Here is a 24,818-nt window from a genome sequence, read left to right on the forward strand (position 1 = left end):
GGGCACACGGCAGAGCTCGGAGCTGCTGCCAGGGGTTGATCGAGGCAGAAGGATGGATCAAAGGAAAATCATCCTTATTGTGGGGGTCAGGGAAGGAAGGGATGGCAGCTGTGTAAGTTTAGGGGTAGGGAAGGTTGGGGGTTGTGGAGAGAGAATAACAAACACGGGGGAAATCGCAAACCCAATGTTAGGACTGGCTGTCGTGGGGAGGTGCAGGCTCTGGTGAGGTGAACCTTCAACCACAACCACTACCTTAATTCACTTTTTTTGGCTGCTTAAAACTAATTTAAGTGCTGATCTGACTTAAAAGCACTGAAAATCTTGGTTTAGACCTTTCTAAAAGCTTTTACTTTTTCCCTTGGAAATCAGCCAAGGGGAAAAAAAACCAACCCACCCAACAACAAAAAAAAACCCCCAAATCCAAACTTGAATTTAAACCAAACTTCAGTATGCAAATGGTTTCAACTTTGGGGGTTGAATAATGAGGATGGATCTGGGAGCAGCAGTACAGGCTGGGTTTTGTCCAAACTTTTCAAGAAAAATACAATTTTCATTAATGTCTCGGAAGCCTCGTGCATTCCGGGAAGCCTCGCTGATGCAGCCTTTTCCCAGCATTCCTGGAAGGAGAGCCCCCTCCTGTTCCAGCTGCCAACAGGGCCCTCTACATTTGCCAGAGCTCCTTTCTCAAAAAGAGTCTTTACCAGATTTTGGGAGCCACTTCTAGTTTGCAATCCCATGCAACAAACACCCTCCTGTGCTGCTCATGGGAAGGATTCATTACTGAGAAATGCAGGATGATCAGCTATTGATATGAAGATACTGCAGCAGCATGGAACCAGCCTTTCCTCAAGTGGTAGATTCATGCTGGTCCTGCTGCAGAGCAGTGCTGCAGGAGGGGCATCATTATGATGACACTGACACTCTACATATCCTTAAATTTATGGACATGCACTCTCCAGTTGGCGTGTAAATTCACAGAGCTGAAGTGCCAAACACTTGGTGCCTCTGTTACTCATCCCAGAATTGCTGTGCTCCATCCCTGAAGTGCTTGACTCCCTAAACAGCTTCCTTTGCTCCCGCTCTCGGGATGGAGCTGCACCCCCACTGCTCTCACCGTGGATCAATTTCCACGAATTCATTTTCATTTCCTCTTGACTGAACAACAGCACATTCTGTCCCAAAGCCGCTCAGTGCGACCCCAGGGACAAAAATTCCCCCCTGGAGTGATGGGGACACTCACCCAGGACGGTCAGCCGGGCAGGTCTGGATCGAATGGCAGCCTGGATGGCCTGGCACTCGTACACAGCGTCATCCTGGAGATCAGCCCTCAGGATTTTCAAGTGGTGCTGTCCTGACAGATGGTCTCCTACGACCAGGTAGCGCGGATAACCTGCCGGGCACAGCACACGAGTCAGGAGCTGGAGCGACGAGCACAGAGCCCCAGCACCCCACAGACATTCCCAGGGGCCAGGCAGCTTCCTCCCCTCCTTGGCAGCCAGCCCCAAGAGAGAGAGAAAGAACCCTTCCAAATTTGGGAAGGAGATCGCACATTGCGCCCTACAAGTTCAAAAAGGGAGTGCTGATGAAGGAGCGTTAATTGAAATCCCCAGGAAACATGGAATCTTTCACAGAATGTTAAGGGTTGGAAGAGACCTTAAAGATCATCTAGTCCCAGCCCTCCTATGGGCAGGGACACCTCCCAGTAGACCAGGTTACTCAAGGATTTATCCAACCTGGCCTTGAACACTGCCAGGACTGGAGCATCCACAACCTCCCTGGGCAAGGAAAAAAGGATGAGCCCTTCCACTGGGAAACCCACCACCTCTGGCTCCTCTGCGACCTGCCACGGGATCTCCTCAGCTCCTGAGGCCAGCTGTGGTGAAACCCTGGAAAAATTCCATGATTAGGTCTGCTCAAAGCTGGCTCTGGGGGCACCCACAGCCCTGCTCAGCCTGGCTGGGCACATGAGAAGCACCAGGGCAGGAAGGCTGCCCTCAGCCTGGCACACCCCGTGTGACACAGCCAGCCTGGCACACCCCATGTGACACAGCCAGCCTGGCACACCCCGTGTGACACAGCCAGCCTGGCACACGCTCGAGGTCTTGTTGTTTCTCGAGTTATCAACAGCAGGATTTGCTCTCCTGAACCGCGAGAAATACAAGTGATGGGTTTGTTTGTATTTCGCTAATTAGACACTGGCTGAGCTGGCATCACACGAGCTGGCAGCTCCTCTGGCTTCCAGCAGCCCCAGCTCTGTTAATTGTGGAAGTCATTCCCATCAGCTCCGTACTCCACTGGAGCTGTTGTTACCCAGTCGAGCTGCAAGGTCTTGCATGGGAAGCTCAGCTCTCTAAGAGATGTGAAAGCTGTGGCTTTGAGGGGGCTGCTCACTCGGGCAAGGTTGTAAATGAGCAATTATATGTATTAATAAAAAAGAGAGGCAGAGAAGAGGCATTGCACTTTAGGGGTCCCTGGAGACCAGAAAACACAGAGCCTCCCCTGGTTCCTGAATGCTGCTGTGTGGCTTGGGGAGAGCTCTCCCAGCTCTCCCAGAAGCTGAGCAGAGGTGACATCACACGTGTCCACCCTCTGCAGCACTCGGAGGGGACAAGGCTGCAGATCCTGAAGGGCTCCCAGCAAACACTCTCCCTTATTCATGTGAAATATTTCACTCACAAATCCGTGTTTTCCAGCAAAATGCATAGAAAAACCCGTATAACTTCCCCAGTATTGCCCCAGTCTTCACCAGCTGCAATTAACTCTCAATCCCAATGCAGGCATGGGATTAAATAATGAGAATTCTGAGGAATTAGGTTACCAGACCTTAATCTGACAAAAGTAGAGCTTAAGGAAGCCACAAGTACTTGTGGGCTGCAAGAAAAACATTCATCCAAAGCAAACAGAGTTGTGAGTCCCTTCCAGCTCAGGATGCTCTATGATTCTTTTTATTTTCGAGAATAGCAAAACAGGCGCTTCCAACATTTACAAAACATTTCATCCCTCGTTTTGGAAACGTGACATTTGTTTCCAAAAGTCAAGGAAATTGAGGCAGGGCTTTCCAAAGGGTCAGGTGACACCTGTGGGAATCAACAGTTTTGTTTCAAAACCAGGGTGAAAAAAGCTCTGGTTTATTCCAAGTTTCAAGGGTTTTTGTTCCAAGTTTCACCTGGGCTGGGTTGGAAGGGTTTTGTGGTTGAAATGAAAACGTTACTCCCCAAATAAATGCTGAGGCTGTGCCTGTGCTGTTGGGGAGGGAGAGCTCCTGCTTTCCCTGCTGAGGGAGGGTGGTATCCCGACTTACTTGAGAGGTCCCGTCCGACTCCAAGGGCCAGCCCGTCCTTGATCCAGAGCACGATGCCATTGTACTCGGGGATGGCACAGAGCAGGGTCACCGGCTGCCCAGCGATCACCACCTGGTCCTGGGGCTGCTGCGTGAACGACGATGCTTGGCCTGGCGAGGGGAAGGAGAGAGGAGGAGGAGCTGTCAGTGCTCCAGTGGTTTGCAGCACAGGGCAGCTCCTCAGATGCAACGGCCCAGGGTGCTCCTGGCACAGCACAAACCGGAGGCTGAGCTTTGCAGCTCTTAATTAGGTGATTGATTAATTATGTGGTTGTTCCAGAGGATGGTTTGTGTGGGAAGGGACCTCAAAGCTTGTCTTATCCCACCCACTCCTGCCATGGGCAGGGACACCTCCCACCAGCCCAGGTTGCTCCAAGCCCCATCCAGCCTGGCCTTGGACACTTCCAGGGATCCAGGGGCAGCCACAGCTTCTCTGCCCAACCTGTGCCAGGGCCTGCCCACCCTCACAGCCAACAATTCCTTCCCAGTATCCCATCTATCCCTGCCCTCTAGCAGTGGGAAGCCATTCCCTGTGTCCTGTCCCTCCATCCCTTGTACAAAGTTCCTCTCCAGCTCTCCTGGAGCCCCTTTAGGCCCTGCAAGGGGCTTTCAGGTCTCCCTGGAGCCTTCTCTTCTCCAGGTGAACCCCCCCAGCTGTCCCAGCCTGGCTCCAGAGCAGAGGGGGTCCAGCCCTGGGAGCATCTCCATTGCCTCCTCTCTCCAGCAGCTCCACATCCTTCTTATGTTCCCAGAGCTGAACACAGCACTTATTTCCCCTGTCACACACTCAGACAACCATCTGCAATGTTTTTCCTCCCTTTGTAAAAAACAAATATCACAGCAAAGAGGCACCAGGCTTTTCCTCAAAGTGCTTTATCCCAAATTGCGGTGGTAGTGTTTTATCCACCATGATCACAGACAGAGGAGCAGCAGGACGTCCAGAAGCAGCAATATTTTTTATTACACATAATAAAAGAGTGTGTTGGTCCTCTGCTTGTGCTATTTGCTCCCCCCTCATGTGCTCTCTGCTAAATCAGGGTGTGCAGGTCACGGCCGGCTGTAAAACACGCAGGGAAACAGCCGAGTGCTGCTGTTCTCTCTCCTCCCAGAGTGTAACCTCCTGGCACTTGCTGGCAGCTTCACACACATCTGGAGAGCAAAGGAAGGACCAGCTCTGGTTCAGCACAGCCTTTTGCCAAAGCTCCACCAAAGCTGTGAACTGTCTGACCCTACCAAGCCAAGCCTGTCACCTCCCACCCCAGTGTTCCAAAAGTGCGGGTTAATCATCCCTCTCCACATCCTTCCCCACCCTAAATGCTGCAGTAGCAATTCACAGCCCCCAGGTCATCTCTCCTGCCATGGTGAGATGTCTCCCACCTCAGGTGTGGGATGAAACTTCTCCTTTTCCACTGGAAGCACTGGAGTCAGTGTAACCTCCTCCACAGCAGGGCTTGCTCAGCAAAATGTTTTATTTTCACTCTCCTAAATACATCATAATCCCTTGGCTTTGCCATGATTGAAAATCATTCACAGAATCAGAGAGTCCCAGAATGGTTTGGGTTGGAAGGGACATTAAAACTCATCTTGTTCCAACCCCCTGCCGGGGCAGGGACACCTTCCACTGTCCCAGGTTGCTCCAACCTGGCCTTGGACACTTCCAGGGATTCAGGGTGTTAAATCCTGATATTTTTTTTCTTTCCATAATGAGTGCTCTGTTTTTTCCCTCAGGTAAGGTGGGACTCTGGGATGCCCACACAGGATATCTGTGTGGTTCCACCGTGTCAGTTCACTCCCCTCTCTCAGACCTGATCTGAGCTTGTAAAGAAAACAGTGAAAGCAAAAAAAAAACAGCCCTGTTCCAACTACACATCAGGGATATCTCAGATGATTGCCTTTGCTACAAGTCAGCACATGGAGAACAAGAATCATTAATAAGGAAAAGACCTCCAAGATTATCAAGTCCAACCTTTGACTGAATCCCACGTGGAATCACAGAATCTCCTGAGTTGGAAGGGACACACAAAGCTCATCAAATCCAACTCCTGGCCCTGCACAGGACAACCCCCAAATCCCACACTGTCCACAGTGTCACTGTCTGATGCTGGAAGGTGCTCAATGTGAAGCCATTTCAGGCAGACCTGCCCATGTCTGGGCTCCTTGTCAGCACAGTTCTGTGTCTGAGCTGTTTCCAGAGCACCTCAGTTGCTTTGCCACCACTTAAAGTGTTGCTCTGACTCTGGATACAAAAGAGATCTGAGAAAGAGAGGAGTTGGGAGAAAGGCAGGATGGTTGGATTGCTCCTTGCAGTGTTATCTGCGGGATTTCAATGACCAGGAGCCTCTCTGGGTGGGAATTATTCCCTGCACCAGGCAGGAATTCAGAGCCCTTACGCCTGTGCTGTCAGTACAACACACAGAACTGCACAGGGCTGAAGGAAAAGTTCTTCTTTAAAACCAATTTGTTAAAGCAGGACATGTGTGATCCACCCCAAATCAATTCAATCCTAATTTCCATTGACTCTGTTTAATCACCAACTGATGATTAATCTGAAACCAAGGGTAAGTGTGACACGAGTTCTCACAACTCAGCTTGTTTCCAGATGAGCTGCTGGGCCTTCTGTGCAGGTCAGAGCTCCAGAGCTCTATCATTTTCCTCCTCGTGCCGTTGAACCACCGTGTGCCCCCACGTGAATGCTCATATTGCAGTTTAATTCCCAGCCAGGGCAAGAGCTGAGCTGTCCTTTCCAAATTCCAGCTGCTTTACACACAGCGAGTTCAGAAGCCTCGCTGAAATTTCTACAGATCTCCAGGTGCACCTTGAGCACCGTATTCCCGGGAATATCAGAGATCCCAGGTCTCCAAGGAACTCTGGTTTCCATCACAGATGCTCCAAGAGGCCACGGTGGTTCCAGAGGAGATTCCAGCTCTTCCTGCTGGGAGACACTCGGTGGTGGTCTCTGATGCCAGCACAAACCCTCGTGCTGAATTAAGAGATTTAACTATTTGATTTCAAAGGGAATACGAATCAGTTCTGGACTCACAAATAGGATAACAGGGAAAAGTGCAATGAGAGAGAAAACTCAGAAAGGATGCACAAAAAGCCAGAATTTTTGCTTTGTTGCTTTGTTGTTTGTGTTTGGTTTGTTGTTGTTTTTTTTTCTAATATATATTTTCCACCCGCTAACTGGGTTTCCACAGCTCACTCTGTAATCCTGACAATTCCCAAGGCGAAGCAGGGCGGGCAGGGACAGCTCAGGAATGCAGCAATAACCCAAACAGATCGTTTTGTCAGCCAGAATTCTCTGGCTGGGAGCTGCACGAGCCCTAATGACAATGCAGAGGCACAAAGTGCTGTCCCTGCCCTCTGCAAATGCCCATTAAGCAGAGGCTTCATTTGGTAATTGCTGTTGGAAATTAAGCCCTTTTTTAGTTGGTTTTTTTTTTCCCTTTCTTTTTTATTTCTTAATTTGTTTAAAAGATGAACTGATGGTCATGGAAAATCAGAGCAGAAACATGGCATATGTCTCCTGTCCTGTCCTTCCCTCTGTTTGTTCAGTGTGAAAAATTGTCACTTAAGCCCAATTTTTATTCATCCAAGGCTCCTTTTCAGCTACAAACAGCTCAGACTCAGCCACAGGAGAGGAGAGATGGGTGTGAGGACCTTAAGAGCATTACCTGGCCCAGTCCCTGCTCCACGGCAGGATCATCTCTCCCTAAATCACAGATAAAAAAAAAAAAAAAGAAAAAAGTACTGAAGGTAGAGCTCAACTCGCTTTCAAATCAGCTTAAAGTCTGATTACTGGGTTTAACTGGGTTTGGAAGATCAGAGGCCCGTCCACGTTATAGCTTATGTCTTAATGTCAAAGGAACAAGTAATTTGCAGAAAAGTTTTAAGGGAGATAAGATACTTGACAGAAATTAACTGAAAATGGGGAGATTGGGAGAGGGTGATTTACCAATGCAGGTTGAGTGGTTTCAGCTACAAGAAAATGGGCTGAAAAACATCAGTTGGGTATTTTTCCTGTGAATGTTTAGAAGGTTATTACAAAATGGTGCTTTGGTTTCAAAGCAGGTGGTTTGACTCCAACCTTTTGGGCAGCCAGGAATTTCCCCTTCTCTCCCTTTCCAGAAAAGAGGTTTTCAGCCAAAAAAATCCTGTTCTGGTTAATCCAAATCCCTGCAGAGACTGGAGTTCATCACAGAATCCCAGAGCAGTGTGGATTGGAAAGGAGCTTAAACATCATCCAGTCTGACCCTCTACCATGGGCAGGGACACCTTCCACTGGCCCAGGTTGCTCCAAGCCCCGTCCAACCTGGCCTTGGACACTTCCAGGGATTCAGGGGCAGCCACAGCTTCTCTGGGCAACCTGTGCCAGGGCCTCATCACCCTCATAGCAAAGAATTCCTTCCCAATATCCCATCTGTCCCTGCCCTCTGGCAGTGGGAAGCCATTCCCTGTGTCCTGTCCCTCCATGCCTTGTCCCCAGTCCCTCTCCAGCTCTCCTGGAGCCCCTTTAGGCCCTGCAAGGGGCTCTCAGGTCTCCCTGGATCCTTCTCTTCTCCAGGGGAACTCCCCCAGCTCTCCCAGCCTGGCTCCAGAGCAGAGGAGCTCCAGCCCTGGGAGCACCTCCGTGGCCTCCTCTGAAGTCATTCCAGCAGCTCTGGGTCCTTCCTGTGCTGAGGAGCCCCAACCTGCACACAGCTGACCACATGAGCCCACCCAAGAGTCCAGTCAAGACACCCACACCAGCCCTCAGCCATCTCCCTCCTCCTCCTCACCTCCTGCTGCACGAAGGAACCCCAGATCTGGATCTGGGCAGTGCTCCCTGACCTGCAGCAGTGGGGAGATGCAGCAACATGAACAAGCCCACCCAAACACCAAGGGTAGTCCCCTTTTACTTCCACACCCCATTTTTCCTCGAGTGTGAAGACCTGGAACATGTTCAAAGAAGTGAACCAGCCAGGCTTCCTGGGAACTTGCTGTTCATCCAGCACAGAGCAGAAGCAAATATCAGGACTCTGAATTCACTGTTGATTTTTTGTTTTGTTTTAAAAGCAAATGGATATGTAAATGAGATGCTAACCAGGTCTCTTGGCCACGTTCCAGGGCGACACCAGAGTCCTGATTGCACTCTGGAGCTGCCCTGCCGCTGAAAGCAGGTTGTCACCACAGGTCACCTGCTATTGTAGATGAGGGTTTGGTGTCAGAGGAGGCATGAGAGGCTCTTGATCTCTGAGCCTCCTCATCTTCTCCTGGTTACTGGCTTTGCTTTGCCCCCCGAGGATCTATTTACGCTGCCAGGTTCCAGGGTGACCCCCTTGCTGGCCCTGTGAGCTTCTGCCTTCCTTCAGGGAGTCTCTAAAACAAAAACAGGGCGCACTTCTGGCCACTGAAATCTTAAACAGCAGGAACAAAATGTAAGAATAAAGGCTCCACAGAGAACAGTGAGCAGGCAAGAACACTAACCCCATGTTCAAAAATCCCAGGCAGGATCCTTGTGAAGTCACAAGCATGTCATAAAAGCTAAAGGGAAAAAAAGGGGGGAAAAAAAGAGACAGAACTAGTTTAGAACTCTTTATATTTCCTTAGTGGATTTTGAACCTGTGGTTCCTGTTTTTCAGCCTTTCTCTGTAAAGTTGCCTTGTTCTTTCAAACAAAGGCCGAGACTCTGCTATGTGTGTGCCTTCCAAGGGAAATGACGTGGCCAGTGCCATGACATCCCTTTTCAGAGAAGTCTCCACACCCAAGGATGGTGAGAAGGTCCGAAAATCCCATTTTACACCCCAGGAAATGGAGGGAGGCCCCTCCATGGTGGCACTGCCAAGGTCTGTGCTGCAGCAGGACCTTGAAACTCCTTCCATCGCCGAAGCCCAAGTTGGTGACCGCCTTTTTAAGCTCTCTGAAGGCTGAAATCTGTTTGCATGAGTTCCTGCCCGAATTATTTCAGCTGCATCCTCTGTGTCCAAACCAGCCTGAGTGCAGACAACTCGCTGCAAGAAGAGAAGAGGAAACTGGGAGCAGCAGAGAGTTAAATTTTCATTACCCAAGAGGAGTGAGTGTTGTAGGAAGGAGCGAGGGACTCACCGAGGGAACAATGACTCATTAGAAATGGAGACACTGTGGCTGCTTTTATGTAAGTGGAGCTTTGAATTTCCATTGTGTTCTGAAAAGAATTAGACCTTTTTGTTGAGGGGAGAAGCAGCGAAGGAGGACTGTGAAGCTCCTTGTCAAAATATTGCTGTTCAGAGATGAAAGGCCCGGTGATTAAGAGTGGTGGGATATTCTCCTTGTCCCTCCATGAAAAGAGCTCAGCCTTCCCTTGACTTGGAACATGTGGTAGGAGGATCTTCAAGGGGCTGTTGTGTGATACCCTAATCCTACACACCATCCCAGGAGGGTCCCTCTTCAGACCAAGCAGATCCCACCGTCCAGCACCCGATGCAAATCATGGCACTCCAGCCACGGTTTCTCATAGCAGGACGCCTGGAGATGGATCCACCTCTTGGCCACGGAGAGCAGTGGGAAGGGGGTGGCTCCGTGCCCATCCTTCCCCAGCAGACAAGAGCTTGGCTCTGCACCACCTCCTGCAGCTCCTGCTGTTGCCCCCGTGACAGGGGGGCCGGTTCTCAGCGCTCATTTGGGGCCTATCCTCAGAGCCAAGGACACCCAGACCCCCCCACGAGGCCCCTCGTGCCGGAGAACACGCGCCCGCATTGATTTTTGGGCGGCTGGGAAAAGCAAGCAGACAAAAGCATTTACATTATTTACAAAGCTCTCTGGAGTTGTCAGTCATGGGGAAGCAGAGGGCTGAGCTGTGCGGGCGCCAGAGCCGCTCAGCAGCCGCCCTCCTGCTCCCCAGTGACCTCCCTGGAGGGACATGACACCGGGACCTGCGCTCGGCCACTCCACGGGCCCTGCAGCAGGAAGGAAAGGGACAGCCACGTGTCCCCAGGGGCAAGGATTTCCCCAGACAAGCTTTTCTTGCATCATCAGAGAAGCAAAAGAGCCGTGGCTGCCCAGGCAGGAGCAGACGAGTCCCAGTAAGGAGATGTGGAGTGGCATCCCCATGGGAGAGTCCCTTGTAGGTGATGGCCAGAGCCATGTCAGGTGCTTCCTTTTATCTTCATGGCAGAAATAAGAAAGGTAGCTCGAGTTCAGCCCTTGCATAAGCCTTCCATTATTTTATTTTGTGTCCTTGGAGAGGGAGGGGAAAAAAAAATCAAAAAAAAGAAAAAAATCTGTTTGAACAAAAATGTCAGTTTGGCCTTTTTTAGTGTGACTGCGTTAGTCCGGCTGACGTGGCTCTGGTGCACTGGATGCTGCTGAATTATTCAACTTGAAAAGAAACAAAAGCACAGCCCCTTCAGTGAAGGGATGACTCAGGTGTATGGAATGGTGGATGCCCAGCAGGGGATGTGTCCCTGCTCCCAGGCAAGGCAGGGAGCTGAGCTCATTCTGGAAGCACCCACCACACACAGCCGGGCAGGGCTCACCAACCCAGCCCCCCATACAGCTTGGAGGGGAAAACATGGGCTGTACTGAGGTGAAACCAGAGCCAAAGTGACCCTGGGGACAGGGATCATCCCAGGAAAAGCAATGAGACAGAGGGTGACAGTGCTGGGGAAGGGGCTGGAGCACAAGTCCAGTGAGGATCAGCTGAGGGGGCTGGGCAGGCTCAGCCCACAGAAAAAGGAGGCTTAGGGAGACCTTCTAATTCTCTACAGCTCCCTGACAGGAGGGTGAAGCCTGGGGGGTGGGTTGGGGCTCTGCTCCCAGGGAACAAGGAATAAGAGGAAATGTCCTCCAGTTGTGCCAGGAGAGGTTTAGGTTGGATATTAGGGAAAATTTCTTCACAGAAAGGGTGGGCAGTGGTGGAGTCACCATCCCTGGAAGTGTTCAAAAAACACTTGAGGACATGGTTTGGGGGTGAACACGGTGGTGGGGCTGGGTTAACGGTCGGACTTGATCATCTTCAAGGGGATTCTGTGATTCCAGTGCCAGCAGCCAGAGGTGGAATTTCAGGTGCCAAGACAGTGCTCTGCTCTCCAGCCTGGCCTCTGGGTGACTTGTTGCCTCCCAGCCATGACCAGCCCCGAGCAAGCCCCATGTGCACCTGAGCTCATCCCGTGGTGATGGCGGATATTTTCCAGCACCGCTTTGAGAGGAACCATCAGCATCCCACTGTGTCCACCGAGCGGCTTCAAACAGGAAACAGGGAAATTTTGAATAAGATATTAAACCTTTCAGGGGTCTTTTTTGTCTATTAGTCACACAGGCAAGAGATCTGAACTATCAAGTGTTCCGCTGGCTTTGATACCCACACGAATTCCCAGCACTGCTTTCAAAGTCACTGTGAGGAGTTTGATCAGCCATGCAGAAAGGGCTTAAATGTCATCTGCTGCTCTGTTATTAGCTGCCAGTTGGGAAAGGTGTAAGAGTATCCTTACCGTGGGATATTTATTAGCAGCCTCTTCCCGGCACCAGCTTGGAGAATTACCTCTTGGGAGATTAAATGCCTGTTCTTGGGAGCTGCACTGATGGGAAACAAAGCAGTGTACTGTATCCAGGCACCAAGAATAGACTGTCCCCAAAAAGCAGCGTTCAAGTGACCTGATGGGCTGGATCACTGAATATGCAGGCCCAGTGGATGGCTCTGGTCTCCATGGATGGCTCCGTGGATGGTTCCAGGCTCCATGGATGGCTCCATGGATAGTTCCAGGCTCCATGGATGGTTCCAGGCTCCATGGATGGCTCCATGGATGGTTCCAGGCTCCATAGATGGCTCCATGGATAGTTCCAGGCTCCATGGATGGTTCCAGGCTCCATGGATGGCTCCAGGCTCCATGGATGGCTCCATGGATGGTTCCAGGCTCCATGGATGGCTCCAGGCTGCTCTGCTTTCCCAGCCTCATGGGAACCTGCTGCCCAGATAACGCCAAGCTCGGGGCGAGCAGCATTATCTCCTATTAGACAAGCTGACAGAGCTGGAAAATGCACTTTGGGGCACTCAGGACTTTTGCAGGGTTGCAGATGGAGGCAGCAAATTGAATCAGGTGGTGTTTTACCCCGGGGACCAGCACAGGAGGGTTGGAGAAGCAGGTGAGGCGTTGCAGCGGGGTGGCAGCGGAATGGAAGGGTCAGCAAGAGGCAGAGCTGGTTGTGTTCTTTTGGCAGAGGGGAGAGGGGTGAGCATTTCCCTGTGCTCTGTGCAGGGGCCACAGCCTTGTCCCAACACCTGGGCTGCCTTGGTTCCCTCCCCAGGGTCAGCTGTGAGCTCTGAGCCTCCTGCCAGGGCTGCCCAGGGCACAGGGGCGATGCCTGTTCTTGCTGCAAAGGCGGGTGATGGCACCGCAAGCTGTTCCTGAGGACTGGAAACCCTGGCACGGCACTAACCAGTCGTGGAGACGGGAGATGCTTTGCTCTCTGAGCAGAGGGGAATAGATTTCCTCGTATTGATCCACCTGGAGGCCTGGCTCCCACCGAAAATAGCCAATGACTCCAAGAAATATTTTGTTATTGGCGCTCCCGAGGAACCCGTCGCAGCGTAATAAATTCCCATTTGCTCTCCCGTCAAGGTGCAGTGTCCTGGCACAGCTCCACCATGGCCAGGGCCACAGACCCAGGGAGGGAGAGCAGAGGAGGGGATACTCCAGTAATTCCAGCCAAGCCAGCTCTCTCCATGGCAACTCCAGCTGCTTTTCGGATGAGAACCATTTGTAGCTGCCAAACGGCACTGGGAAAGGGGTCAGTGGGTCCCCAGCTGCAGGAGCCTTGCACAGACACTCCTGGGACATGAAACCTCCCACTCGAATCCACAGAGAAGAAAAAGGAACTTTTCCTTCTAAAAATAACAGCTGATGTGCAAACCAGTGGGCAGCAGCCTGCCTGCACAGTCTCCCAGATAAAATATGTAAGGATTGTGACTTTCTGAAATCTCTCAGGTGATCCTCCCCCTCCCTGGATTACATTCAATCCGAGTGCACCCCCTTAGCCCACCCTTTGTTCCCAGATCAGGGCTGCTCCTTTGAAATAGTGTCCTTTAAATCTCAGCTCCTCTTTGAGTTAGAGGGCACAGAGGACACTTGTCCGCAGGAAAAACGAGAAGGATGAATAATCCATTTCACAAATGATTTGGAGATTTCAAAGGCTGGCTCCGCTCCCAGGAAGAGAGGCAACTGGAAGTTGTGCAGTCCACGGGGTGGAAAATTAGAGCAAAGATCTCGCCTTGGGTCTCACCATGTTTCACTTCCATCCTCGTTTTCCGAAATGTGTTATCGCAGGCTTTGAGGCACGGAGAGAAATCAGAGTGGAGATGCAGCTCAGAGCAGAAAATGCAGGTGTTTAATATAACATTCCCTGCCCACAGAAGGGAGTTGGAACGAACTGAGCTTTAAGGCCCCCTCTGACCCAAACCATTTTGGGAGTCTATAATATTAAAATGACCAGAAGATTCTGCTCATTCTCAAAGTGATTTTGAGTTTAAGTGGTCCCACTACAGGTTGATTGGAGATCACACAAATTTGAGAATTCACCCAAGGAGTGGTTAAAGAAATCTCTCCACAAGATGTTTCCAACTCTGCTGGTGTTGGAAACCAGCAGAGTGGTGTTGCCACCACCCAAGATTCCCCCAGCAGAGACCGTCCCTGAAGGACAGACACCTCGGTGGCTCCAAACCACGTGGAGGAGGCAGAAAAAGGCAAGAATAAATCTCAGCATTGCCCTGAAAGGCTGAGAAGCCTCTGTTCACCTAAAACATCAACTGGGTGACTTCTGGGGAAGCTCCTGCCCAGATCAGCTCCAGGAGATGACAAAGGAGGTTGTGGACTCGCTCCAGCTCCCGCTGGAGAGATCAGGGTGATCAGGGTGAGATGGCTTCGGGTTGTGCTGCGTGAATTAATCAGCTCTGAAGATGGAGTGAGAATTAGCAGGTTCCTGTTATGATTATCATTTGTTTGGATTTTTACAAGTGGAAATGATTGTAAATATGTGCCTTTTTTTTTTTTTTTTTTGACACATGCAAAATTCATATTTAGAATTAACCCAAATTATTCTGAAAAACAGCCTGAAGTGAAGTATATGCAATACACACAAAAAGTGGCAGGGGAAAGGCAGGAGGAGCTGGAGATGCTGAGATGAAGAGACAGAGAGCAGATCATCACTGATCAGGAAGCATTTCACACACGTGCCCATCCTTGTTACTCCTGGAAAGTGCTTAAAAACTCGTGTACTTCTCTATCCATACATGGCAGCCTAACAAAAGCTGCCCTCTCTTCAAACCTTGGCTGCACCATTATCCACAGAACCAGGGGAATGCCTGGGAAGTGCATTTATCCATCAGGGAGGAGGCCACTGAGCTGCACCAGTGCCTACAACAGCTGCCTCCTGCTTTTTGTTTGAGTCTTACCCAGTACAGCCAAGAACCACAAAAACCAAGAGAAAACATGAATTCAGCCAATATTTATTGCCCTCAAACTGCTTCACCAGCCACGTGCAGCCCTTGGAGAAGGCCCAGGGAAGGGGCTGTGCCTTGTCACTGCCAACAGACCCCGTGGCTTTTCCCCTTCCCTGCTGGAGGAGAAGGGCCCCCGATGTATTTAACTCAGACTTTGCTGTTTGTTTTGTCACCAGCTCCTTCTCAACGGTCCCCACTGCAGAGTCAACGGCTGCCTTGTGCAAAACCCCGGTCCAAGAGAAGATTAGCACACTCCAGCCTGCTGAGTTAATTAGCAGGTAATGAGAGATGCTCGTCAATAAACTCAGCTGTGTCCGACCCCCCTCCTGGGTTGAGCCTGCAGGAATGGGGAACCTTTCCATGCCTGACAAGCTCCAGTGGGGTCATTAGGAGATGATGTGTCTCAGCCTGGAGCAGAGGCAAAGCTTTGGGAGAGTTACAGAACCAGCACAGCAACAAACCCCCTTTCCATTCAGATTTTTGGGGGAAAGCTGGGGGAAAATGCTTTTTCCTCTGGTTTGCTGGTAGAGGAGTTCTTGCCCAGGGTTAACAGGTAAAGGCAGGAGACAAAATGAAAGGAACTGCGTTATTATTCATCAGGAGTTGGCCTTGATGATCCTTGTAAGCCCCTTCTAACTCAGGATATTCTGTTATTCTCTGCTTCTATAACTACAGTATTACACCCCCTGGGAGTGGAAATCTCTCCCCACGGATTCCCCTCTCTTGAAAACTTATTCACAGTGGGGATAGAAACCCTCATGGAAAAACAAACAAACAAACAAAGCAAGCTCTTTTTCAGCTTAAAGCAGAGCACACCTCAAAGCAGGTCCCTTCTCAGGCTGAGGAATCCTGAGGAATAGGGGTAGGAGAGTCCCTGCACTAGTAACAGGCACACACTGAGCCTGTGCCACCTCCATTTCTGACTTGAGGAAAAGCTCCCTGCCTTCAAGGAGGCAGGAACGTAACCTGTTTAAGGGCTTAGAGAGAGACACATAACCATCATCATAATTTTTAAGCAGCAATGTGCAACACAGACCTCACAGACTCCTATAAATTACCCAGCACCCGCCTGCCAGCTCAGCCTAAGCTCGATATTGCCTGCAGTAATTATTTGGATCAAATGCAGTTTATCTGCTTCATATTTGTGTTTCTGTGCTCTCTGGTAACTTATAAATGTCATTGCAGTGTTTATTTGTTATAATGAAACTTAATGACGTTTGAAACCAATGGCTGCAGTTGGGAGCTGCAGGTTTGAAGTAATCTCTTCATCTCAGGAGCAGGAGGCCCAAAGATAACATTAAATTATCCTACAGAAAAGGAAGATGTATGCAGACAGATATTCAGGCCCGTGTATTATTCATTGGAGAGATGACTAGCAATGAGCTGCAGTGCCTGAGGCGACGGACTCAAAGCATTGTCACCCAGTGAAGGCAAATGTTCCTGTCCAAGGGGAACCAGTTGTCAAGCCACAAGCCCAAGTGCATCTCAATCTGTTTTATTAAACCTTCGAAGGCATGCTGGGGCCGCTGGGTGACAGGAGCCCGTGTGAAACGGCTGCCAGGGAAGAAAGGAGGTGGGAGCTGCTGGGAAACACAGCAGGGCTGGGATGGGAGGGAGAGAACTGGCCCTGTGAGGCGTCAGCGGGTTGGGAGCAGAGGGGGAGCAGGGTGATTGGCAGTGGTGCTGCCTCATCCCACTCAGGTGCTGTTCTCCTTCCGTGCAAGACCCAGAATAAACTTTTCTTGCTTTGCTTCAGGCACTGCTCCTTGTCCTCCCTCCTTCTGAATAATTCCCTCCCCTGGTTTCTATTGCTGCGTGTATTTATAGACTCCAGTCGTGTCTCCCCTTGAGCCTCCTCCAGACTATATAAATTTACCTCCTCCAGTCTCTCCTCTTACAACCTGCTCTCTAATCCCTGGGCCATTCCTTGCCTCCACAGTCAGTATTCTCCCTGGCTTTGCTCCGTGCTCCCTCGGCTGCAGGAGCAGCTCAGCTCCAGTGCCAGTCCCATCCCAGCCCGTGGAGCTGCACAATTACTGCTGCTTTATTACCTCGGGACCTGCTCAAGCAAAATGCCCGTAGCAACAGCCAGGAACATCTCTGCCTCAGCTCCCTCCTTGCTGTCAGGAGTGTGGAAGGACCCGGCACCAAAAGATTTTTAACCCCTGTGGTACAACCCAGCTCTGGCACCTTTGGTTTTTGGGCTGTTGCCCTTCCCGTGGGCACTGCTGGTGGGGCTGATGCTCCCACAGCTCCTGCTCAAGCTGCTGCATCTCTCAGGAGTACAGAAACAGCACCACTGGACCCTTCCCCACAAGGACTGTGGGACTTTAGGGTCTGCCAGTGAAGTTTGGCTCTTTGTTGTCACCTGCTTTACCCACAGAGGGTCAGACAGGTCTGGAAAGGCCCCGTGTGGCAGTGTCTGTCCTGAGCAGCACAGCCCCTCCCTATGGCCTGAGCCTCAGCAAGGGCAGAGTGTGGCCAGCAGGGAGAGAGAGGGGATTCTGCCCCTCTGCTCTGCTCTGCTGAGATCCCACCTCACTGCTGCCTCCAGCTCTGGGGTTCTCATCATTGAAAGGACCTGGAGCTGCTGGAGTGGCTCCAGAGGAGGCCACGGAGATGCTCCAAGGGCTGGAGCTCCTCTGCTCTGGAGCCAGGCTGGGAGAGCTGGGGGGGTTCACCTGGAGAAGAGAAGGGTCCAGGGAGACCTGAGAGCCCCTTCCAGTGCCTAAAGGGGCTCCAGGAGAGCTGGGGAGGGACTGGGGACAAGGGATGGAGGGACAGGACACAGGGAATGGCTTCCCACTGTCAGAGGGCAGGGAGAGATGGGATATTGGGAAGGAATTGTTGGCTCTGAGGGCAGTAAGGCCCTGGCACAGGTTGCCCAGAGAAGCTGTGGCTGCCCCTGGATCCCTGGAAGTGTCCAAGACCAGGCTGGATGTTGGAGCAACCTGGGCTAGTGGAAAATGTCCCTGTCCATAGCAAGGGGTTGGAACATAATGAGCTTTAAGGTCCCTTCCAAACCAAACCGTTCTATCATTCTTTGATTCTCTGACCCTCCTGCATTGCCATGAACCCATTGGCTTCCCAAGGTTGTTTGTGAACCCATTCCAAATCCCTGAACAACCCCAAGAACCCCAATGTCCAGAGTTTCAGTAAATTGATGTAACTGTAGGGAAAGAATGTTTCCCCCCAAATACTTGGAGGGGCAGATGGAGTCTGGCTGTACCCTGCCCCCAGCTGGGGTCCCAGCCCTGGGGATGTGCGGCACAGGGAGGTGATTCCTGGAGAGGTCAAACACTACAAGCAAACCCCTGTCAGTGCATTATTCACCAAACACCAGGAATGCAAGAAAGCCCGAGAAGTTTATTCAGTTAACCTCATCTGACCACCTGGACCAGAAGCCATCACTGGCAGATGTGTTACCTGATGACAACTGACAAGAGAAACTCTTCTTCATTACTCACAGTCCTAGAGAACCTGCAGGGATCTCACCACGAGAGCTCATCCAAGACCTCATCTCCAATCTCCTCATGAGCAGACAGGACCTCTGTGCCTTTCCATGTGGGAGCCCCTGGGATTAACTCCCCCCCACTGCACCCAGCCTCTCGCAGCACCCGCAGCCTGCTCAGGTCTCCTGCCCGTGCACCGACGCATCCAACCTCGCTTAAAACCTCAGTGACGTGGATTAATGAGGAGGAGAGAGCTGTGCAGGGCCACCTGCAATGACCTTGCTGGAAACCCTTGAGAAGGGAGTTAATTCTGGCGCACTGCCGTGGCGCGGCTCGGAGGGGGCGAGGGCCCCGTGTCTCCCGAGCACCGTCGGAACAAACAAGTTGACAAATGAGGTGCCTCTTAATGAAGAAGCAGCCAAAGTCAATACTGGGCCCTTCTATCAGGGCACAGATCAAAGATGGTCTCAAGGGCAAACGACCTCGGCAGGGGTGGGACAGCTGTCACTTGGGGGAGGGAAGGGATGGCTCGGAAATGAGACGGAGCAGCCTCGGAAGTGCAGGGAGACAAGGACAACTTGCAGAAGGAGAAAGGAAAAAGATTTAGAAGAGGACACACACAGAAGGTGGGGCAAGCCTTTCCTCCAGGCCTGGTGTGCTCTTTCTGCCATTAAATCTGGTTGTTAAGAGCCTGATATTCTCTCCATCCTCCACTGTCACTGCTGCACATCCAGAGCTACATCCTGACACAAACACACTCCAGGTATTTTCTCTGCAGAGCCTTTCCTTTTCCTCCCACCCAGCTAACAAAAGACTGAAAGGGGAAGGATCAAGGTTCACCCATCTGTTTTAAAGTATTTGGAGTGTTTAAAATTTCACCTTCAAGTTAGGTGCAGTTGGGGTGATTTTCTGGGGGCAGGGAGGGAAACAGGGGCAAGATGGGAGAGAAAGAAGGAAACTAGGTAGGAACAGCACAATAGATAGAGAAATACCTGCCACAACAGCAAATCAGCTCCCCCACTATCCTCAGACGTTTGGAGCTGGGGGAAGGGAGGTTCTCACCAGGCATCACCTGTGGCACCCTCACACCCATCAATGCCCACTGCGCCCTTCAAGCTGCCTCTTGAGGCCATTTCCTTCCCAAACAGACCAGCTTTGCTGCAGGGAATGGTCAAGACAGGAGCTCTTTGGAGATGGCATGACCTAGAACTCACGTGGGACAGCCCTTGTCTGATCCCAGCCTGGCTGCTCCTTGGCTCTGGACAACCCCCCTTGCTGCGATCCCACAGCCCTGCTCCAGCTGCCTTAGGGTGCAGCTTCCTGGGGCAGGGATTGCTTCCCTCCCCCATTTCTGCAGCACCAAGCCCAGCATGACCCTCAGCTGAAGGCTTCTGCTGCCATGAGAGCCCACGCCAGTCCTTTCCTGCCATGCCATCTCCAGAAAAATCCGTCAGCACCTCCCGCTTTGAAAGCTCCTGGATCGAACACTGGTCTAAGCTGATGGCAACAAGACCCAGCATACTTATCTCCAGGTCAACCTAAATATTTCATTTAGCTTCTAAAGCAGTCAATGCCTTTCTCTCTTTCTTCCTTTATTTTAAATCTCGGAATGCATTCCGACTCTCATGAATATTGATGAGGATCATTAGTCACTGAACATTTCATTTCCCTTCTCTTTTCCCCCTGTCTATATAAAAGCTTCATCTCTGTTAAAGGAAAAAAAAAAATCCATCTCAAGTTGTATCTCTGGATGTGCTTTCAGATTAGCTCTGTTAATACATTTATAGAGGAGTAAATACCCATGGGAGCAAATACTGGGTGTAAAAGGACACAGAGATACCGGCCCCGAGATTGGTGCTGCACTGGAGGGAACTGATAAGGTTTGTGGCTGAAGTTCTTTGCTTTCTGAAGGTTTGTGGTAACAGCCTCAGGTACTAAATAATCATTACATTGGCTGCCTGGGCCAGGGAATTCACCTCACACTCCCCCTCAGAAATGATTCCTGCCTAATCCTGTGGGTTTTTGACCATGCCTGTTCCTTCCATCTTCATCAGCCTCAACCTGAAGGCTGCTGATGGGCTTCAATCACATTGAGTGAACACAGATGGCAGGTTTGGCCAGATGCAGCAAATAACTTGGGGAGAAAAAAGAAAACCAGGACCTGCAGCATTCAGACAGATATTTCCCAGCAATATTTCCCTATTTCCTTAACGATGAGAAAGGATTTTTTGAAAGGTTTAAAACCAGGTCAGCTCAAACACAGTTTCTGGGTGTTTTGCAGTGGTGTTTTTGCAGGTCAAATCCCAGTTCACTGAGGAATGGGAATGGGATCATTTTGCTGTCCTGAAACACACAATTTCACCCCATTTCGTCATCCCAGCAGTGAAATAGAGCTGCTCCTGGAGGAGAGGAGCTTCATCTGACGGGCTGGGGCTGCAGGGATGGTGTTATGTGACACACAGGGAAACCTGGGAGCTTCAGAACGAGTTATTTAAACCTTCTCCCAGCACACCCAAGGCACAGACGCCCCAGTGCCTGTGACACCAGAGGGTTTCATCTTCACCCCAGTCTCAGCTCCCACCCCACAGCCTGGGCTGGGCTGGAAGTGCTCCAGCCACAGCAACTTTCTGCTCACAGCTGCACAGCAGTTTTACTCCTGCTGGCTCCAGAGCCATTTCCATGGCAAGCCCCACTGTTTGTCGATACCCAGCGCGTGTCTCAGGGTGGGACTTACGAGGCTGCAGCGCTTTTAATTGATATTCTAAGTGACAGGAACTCGGTGCTGCTTCATTGCTCCAGTCTGGGAAGCTCCAAACCATCTCTGCCTGTAGAAAGCTTGTGTCTGCCTCCAGGAGAGGGAGGCTGGAGATCCAGAGCAGGCAGGAACAGACCCAGTGTCTCCTTGCACCCCTGGGTAGGAAGGAAGCAGTGCCTGTGCCCCAGGGCTGCCCCAAAAACGGCAGAAGAGACTACCTTCTTTACTCCAGCCTTGGGTAGGGATGTGCTGTCACCCTCCTGCCCCTTCCCTCATCAAAGTCTGGAATGTTTGCTTGGAAGCAATGGCTTCCAGATACTTTGAGAGCTGGAGGGTTCCACACAACCATGTTATTGTGTCCGTGCCAGGGGCATTGACAGCATCATCAGCACCTGACCCGATGCCAGAGCCAGATCTACATGTCCAGGCTCCTCTGGTGGACACCACGTCCTTTAGTGGTGGTCTGGCAGTGCTGGGTTAATGGTTGGACTCAGTGATCTTGGAGGTCTTTTCTAACCCAAACAATTCCATGATTCTCTGTCAACAGTGTGACTGGTATCACTAATCAAACACTGCTTCCAGCAGCTTCTCTGGCAGAGTCCCCACAGACACAGAGGGAGGAAAACTAAATAACAGACCCCCGGGCTGCAGCAGCTCTGCAGAGAGGGGAAAATTATCAACAGATACTCCCAGGGAAACTCAGCCTGGAGCAGCGTGGAGATGAGAAACCAGAGCTGCCATCTCCAGGGAGAAGCCTCGCACCTCCTGTCATTCCTGTCCCCCCACCCCCTGCTTAAAAATAAACCAGCCCAAAGCCCCCAGAGACAGGAGCACCAAAAGATGGCCAGGCAGCTGTGGCAAGGTGAAGTACAAAACCTCACCTCTGCCTGTTTCCAGGTGCCTTTTACAGGACCACAGCTTTGCCATGTTCCTTAGGTGCACATCCCATTCCAATGGCAGTAAGGAACCTAAAGGGGAAGGGCAAAGGCAGTGGAATTCGAGTAGCTGAGATAATCTACATCCTACCCTAGATATTGATCCATGCATGTAAATCATAGAATCCCAGAATGGTTTGGGTTGGAAGGGATCCTAAACCTCATCATTTTCCAGATCCCCTGCCATGGGCAGGGACACCTTCCACCAGCCCAGGTTGCTCCAAGCCCCGTCCAACCTGGCCTTGGACACTCCCAGGGATGGGGCAGCCACAGCTTCTCTAGGCAACCTGTGCCAGGGCCTGCCCACCCTCCTAGGGAAGAATTCCTTCCCAAAATCCCATCTAACCCTGCCCTCCTTCAGCTTTAGGCCATTCCCCCTTGCCTTACCACTTCCATGCCCCTGTAAAGAGTCCCTCTACAGCCTATGACCCCTGAAGTATCTTTAGTGGGCCCCTCATTCCCTGCAAAGGGACAGGGCACAGATTCCACACACTGCCAGGTTCTGCACAGAGAAGCAGCTCCTGCAATGCCTGGTGCCAGCACTCTGGGAGTGAGGAGGGATTGAAATCATTTATTTAAGACCTCGCAGCAGTAGCTTTGCACAGGGGACTGCTAGTCAAATCGATAGATAAAATTATACCCTTAGACCATTAACTGCTACAACAACACCGTTACCGTAAAACTCCCCGGCTTTGGATCAGATTTATGACCAGAGAGTTGTTCAGCTGCGCTACAGCCACTGCAGACAACTGGAGCATCACAGGTGACACTCTGCTCCTGCTCTCCAGAGGGGCAGAGGGCAGCAGAAATTTGGGCAGAATGAAGGGCAGAGCACTCAGGATCCTTCCCTTGGCAGCATCCTCTGGATTGTGTGTGATGAACCAGCCAGGACTCGGCTCTCAGCAGTGAGGTCCTGCCTCTTCCCCGGTTTCTCAGCTGGCCCAACCCAAGCAAAGCCTCCCCTTGGCACTGGACACAGAGGCAGCTTCTAGGGTGGTTCTTCTCAGGTTTCACTTCCATCCCTGCCTCGTTCAGCTCAGACACACAAAACATCACAGAAATACCGATGAGACCTCTCAGATAACAAGGCATCCTTAACAACTCCATCCACTGCCTGCTCCTTCCCAGAGCCTTTGACAGACAAAGAACAAAAGGCTCGATGCAGCTTACACAGAGATGCTGACCCTGATCAACGGTGATGGTGTGCCCTTGATCAATAGTGATGGTGTGCCCCTGATCAATTGATGGTGTGCCCTGATCAGTGGTGATGGTGTGTCCCTGATCAATAGTGATGGTGTGTCCCTGATCAATAGTGATGGTGTGTCCCTGATCAATAGTGATGGTGTGCCCTGATCAATAGTGATGGTGTGCCCTGATCAGTGGTGATGGTGTGTCCCTGATCAATTGATGGTGTGTCCCTGATCAATAGTGATGGTGTGTCCCTGATCAATAGTGATGGTGTGCCCTGATCCGTGGTGATGGTGTGCCCTGATCAATAGTGATGGTGTGTCCCTGATCAATAGTGATGGTGTGCCCCTGATCAATTGATGGTGGCTGCCCAGGAAGACACGAGTGACAGTGCTGGGGGTAAGCAGAGCTTCCCCATGACAGAGCCCCAGTGGGGATGGCACATTTATTGGGATGACAGCAGAATTAGCAAAGCAAAGCTCCCAGCGGGTCCCAGGAGAGTTTGTGCCAGGGATCCTGCAGCTTGGAGCACAGCTCAGCAGAAATCCCATTCCCAGGGCGCAGAAATGATGCAAAGCCCCAGAGGGTAAAGCTGTGAGAAGATGTGGGGATGCTGGACAGGGTGTTCGAGCTGCTTATGGGCTGCTGAGCTCCACTGTGTGCACAAGGAGGCTGAGCAGAGCCAAGGCTGCTTGAGCTAAATCAAGTGGCACATCACAGGTCTGGTCCCTAAAAACAGACTCTTTCCACTGTCAGGCCAGAGAACCAAGTGAAGTTTGAGCTTCTCCAGCAGCATCAAGGCTGTTGGCATCAATATGAGGAGAAAGGTTACTTTTCACAGGGGCAGGAGGGACTGGCTCCAATTTATCCTTGAGGCTGAGGAAGATTCATGCTCAGCCTGTGTTGCTGCAGATGTAAAAGTCACTTGCAAGATCCAGATTAAGTGTTCCCATAAATCCAAGTAATTCTGAGGCAGTGACTGCCTTGCTGGGCTGCTAATGGGTGGCACAAATATGCCACTGTACCTCAGTGCCACGCTCTAATCACACTTTTCCTGTCAGGAAGGGTTCACTGAACCCAGTTTGAACTATGGTGGGAGGCAGAAGGGGTGGTCAAGCAGAGATATTTGGAGCAGAGGCACAGCCAGCTTCTCTGAATTGGCCGTTTGTCTCCAAAACAGCAGGGACTCCATCCCTAGATGGGATATTGGGAAGGAATTCTTAACTGTGATGGTTATGAGCTGTGGCACAGGTTGCCCAGAGCAGCTGTGGCTGCCCCATCCCTGGAAGTGTCCACGGCCAGGTTGGAGCAACCTGAGCTAGTGCAAGGTGTCCCTGCCCATGGCAGGGGTTGGAATAAGATGAGTTTTAAGGCCCCTTCCAACCCAAACCACTCTGTCATTCTGTGGCTGAACTGGACACAGACCTGTCTACAGCTCAGAGGAGTGATGCATTCACCCTCTGTGCCTACCAGCACACCCAGCTTCAAACAATGGAATAAATATTTTTAGGACATGCTTTAAAACTGGAACTCAGCTTGGCTTTTAAATCCACCTCCTTTCCTCCTCTGCTCTCTGCCCTTCTTGGTATTGGATTTCCCTCACCTTGGCATCTCTGCCCAGCTCCAACCCCAGGGAGCAGCAGAGCTGCTGCAGAAGGACCTTGGCTCCTGCAGGAGCTGCCTATTGCCTGTGAGA

General features: G+C 51.2%; 1 protein-coding gene across 2 annotated transcripts in view; it reads right to left on the minus strand.

Moving 5' to 3' along the window:
* KIRREL3 (kirre like nephrin family adhesion molecule 3) overlaps positions 1 to 24,818 on the minus strand; it is a 144,413-nt gene that overhangs the window by 88,635 nt on the left and 30,960 nt on the right. For both annotated transcript variants that reach the window (XM_027897829.1, XM_027897827.1), the window contains exons 3-4: positions 3,302 to 3,451; positions 1,241 to 1,390 (exon numbers count right to left, since the gene is read on the minus strand). In XM_027897829.1, coding sequence (XP_027753630.1) covers positions 1,241 to 1,390; positions 3,302 to 3,451 — 300 coding nt within the window. The remainder of the gene's footprint in view (positions 1 to 1,240; positions 1,391 to 3,301; positions 3,452 to 24,818) is intronic.

This window comes from Empidonax traillii, unplaced genomic scaffold (genome assembly GCF_003031625.1).
Source record: "Empidonax traillii isolate 1590-97213 ecotype Southwest subspecies unplaced genomic scaffold, ASM303162v1 scaffold561:size787514, whole genome shotgun sequence".
Taxonomy (NCBI): Eukaryota; Metazoa; Chordata; class Aves; order Passeriformes; family Tyrannidae; genus Empidonax; species Empidonax traillii.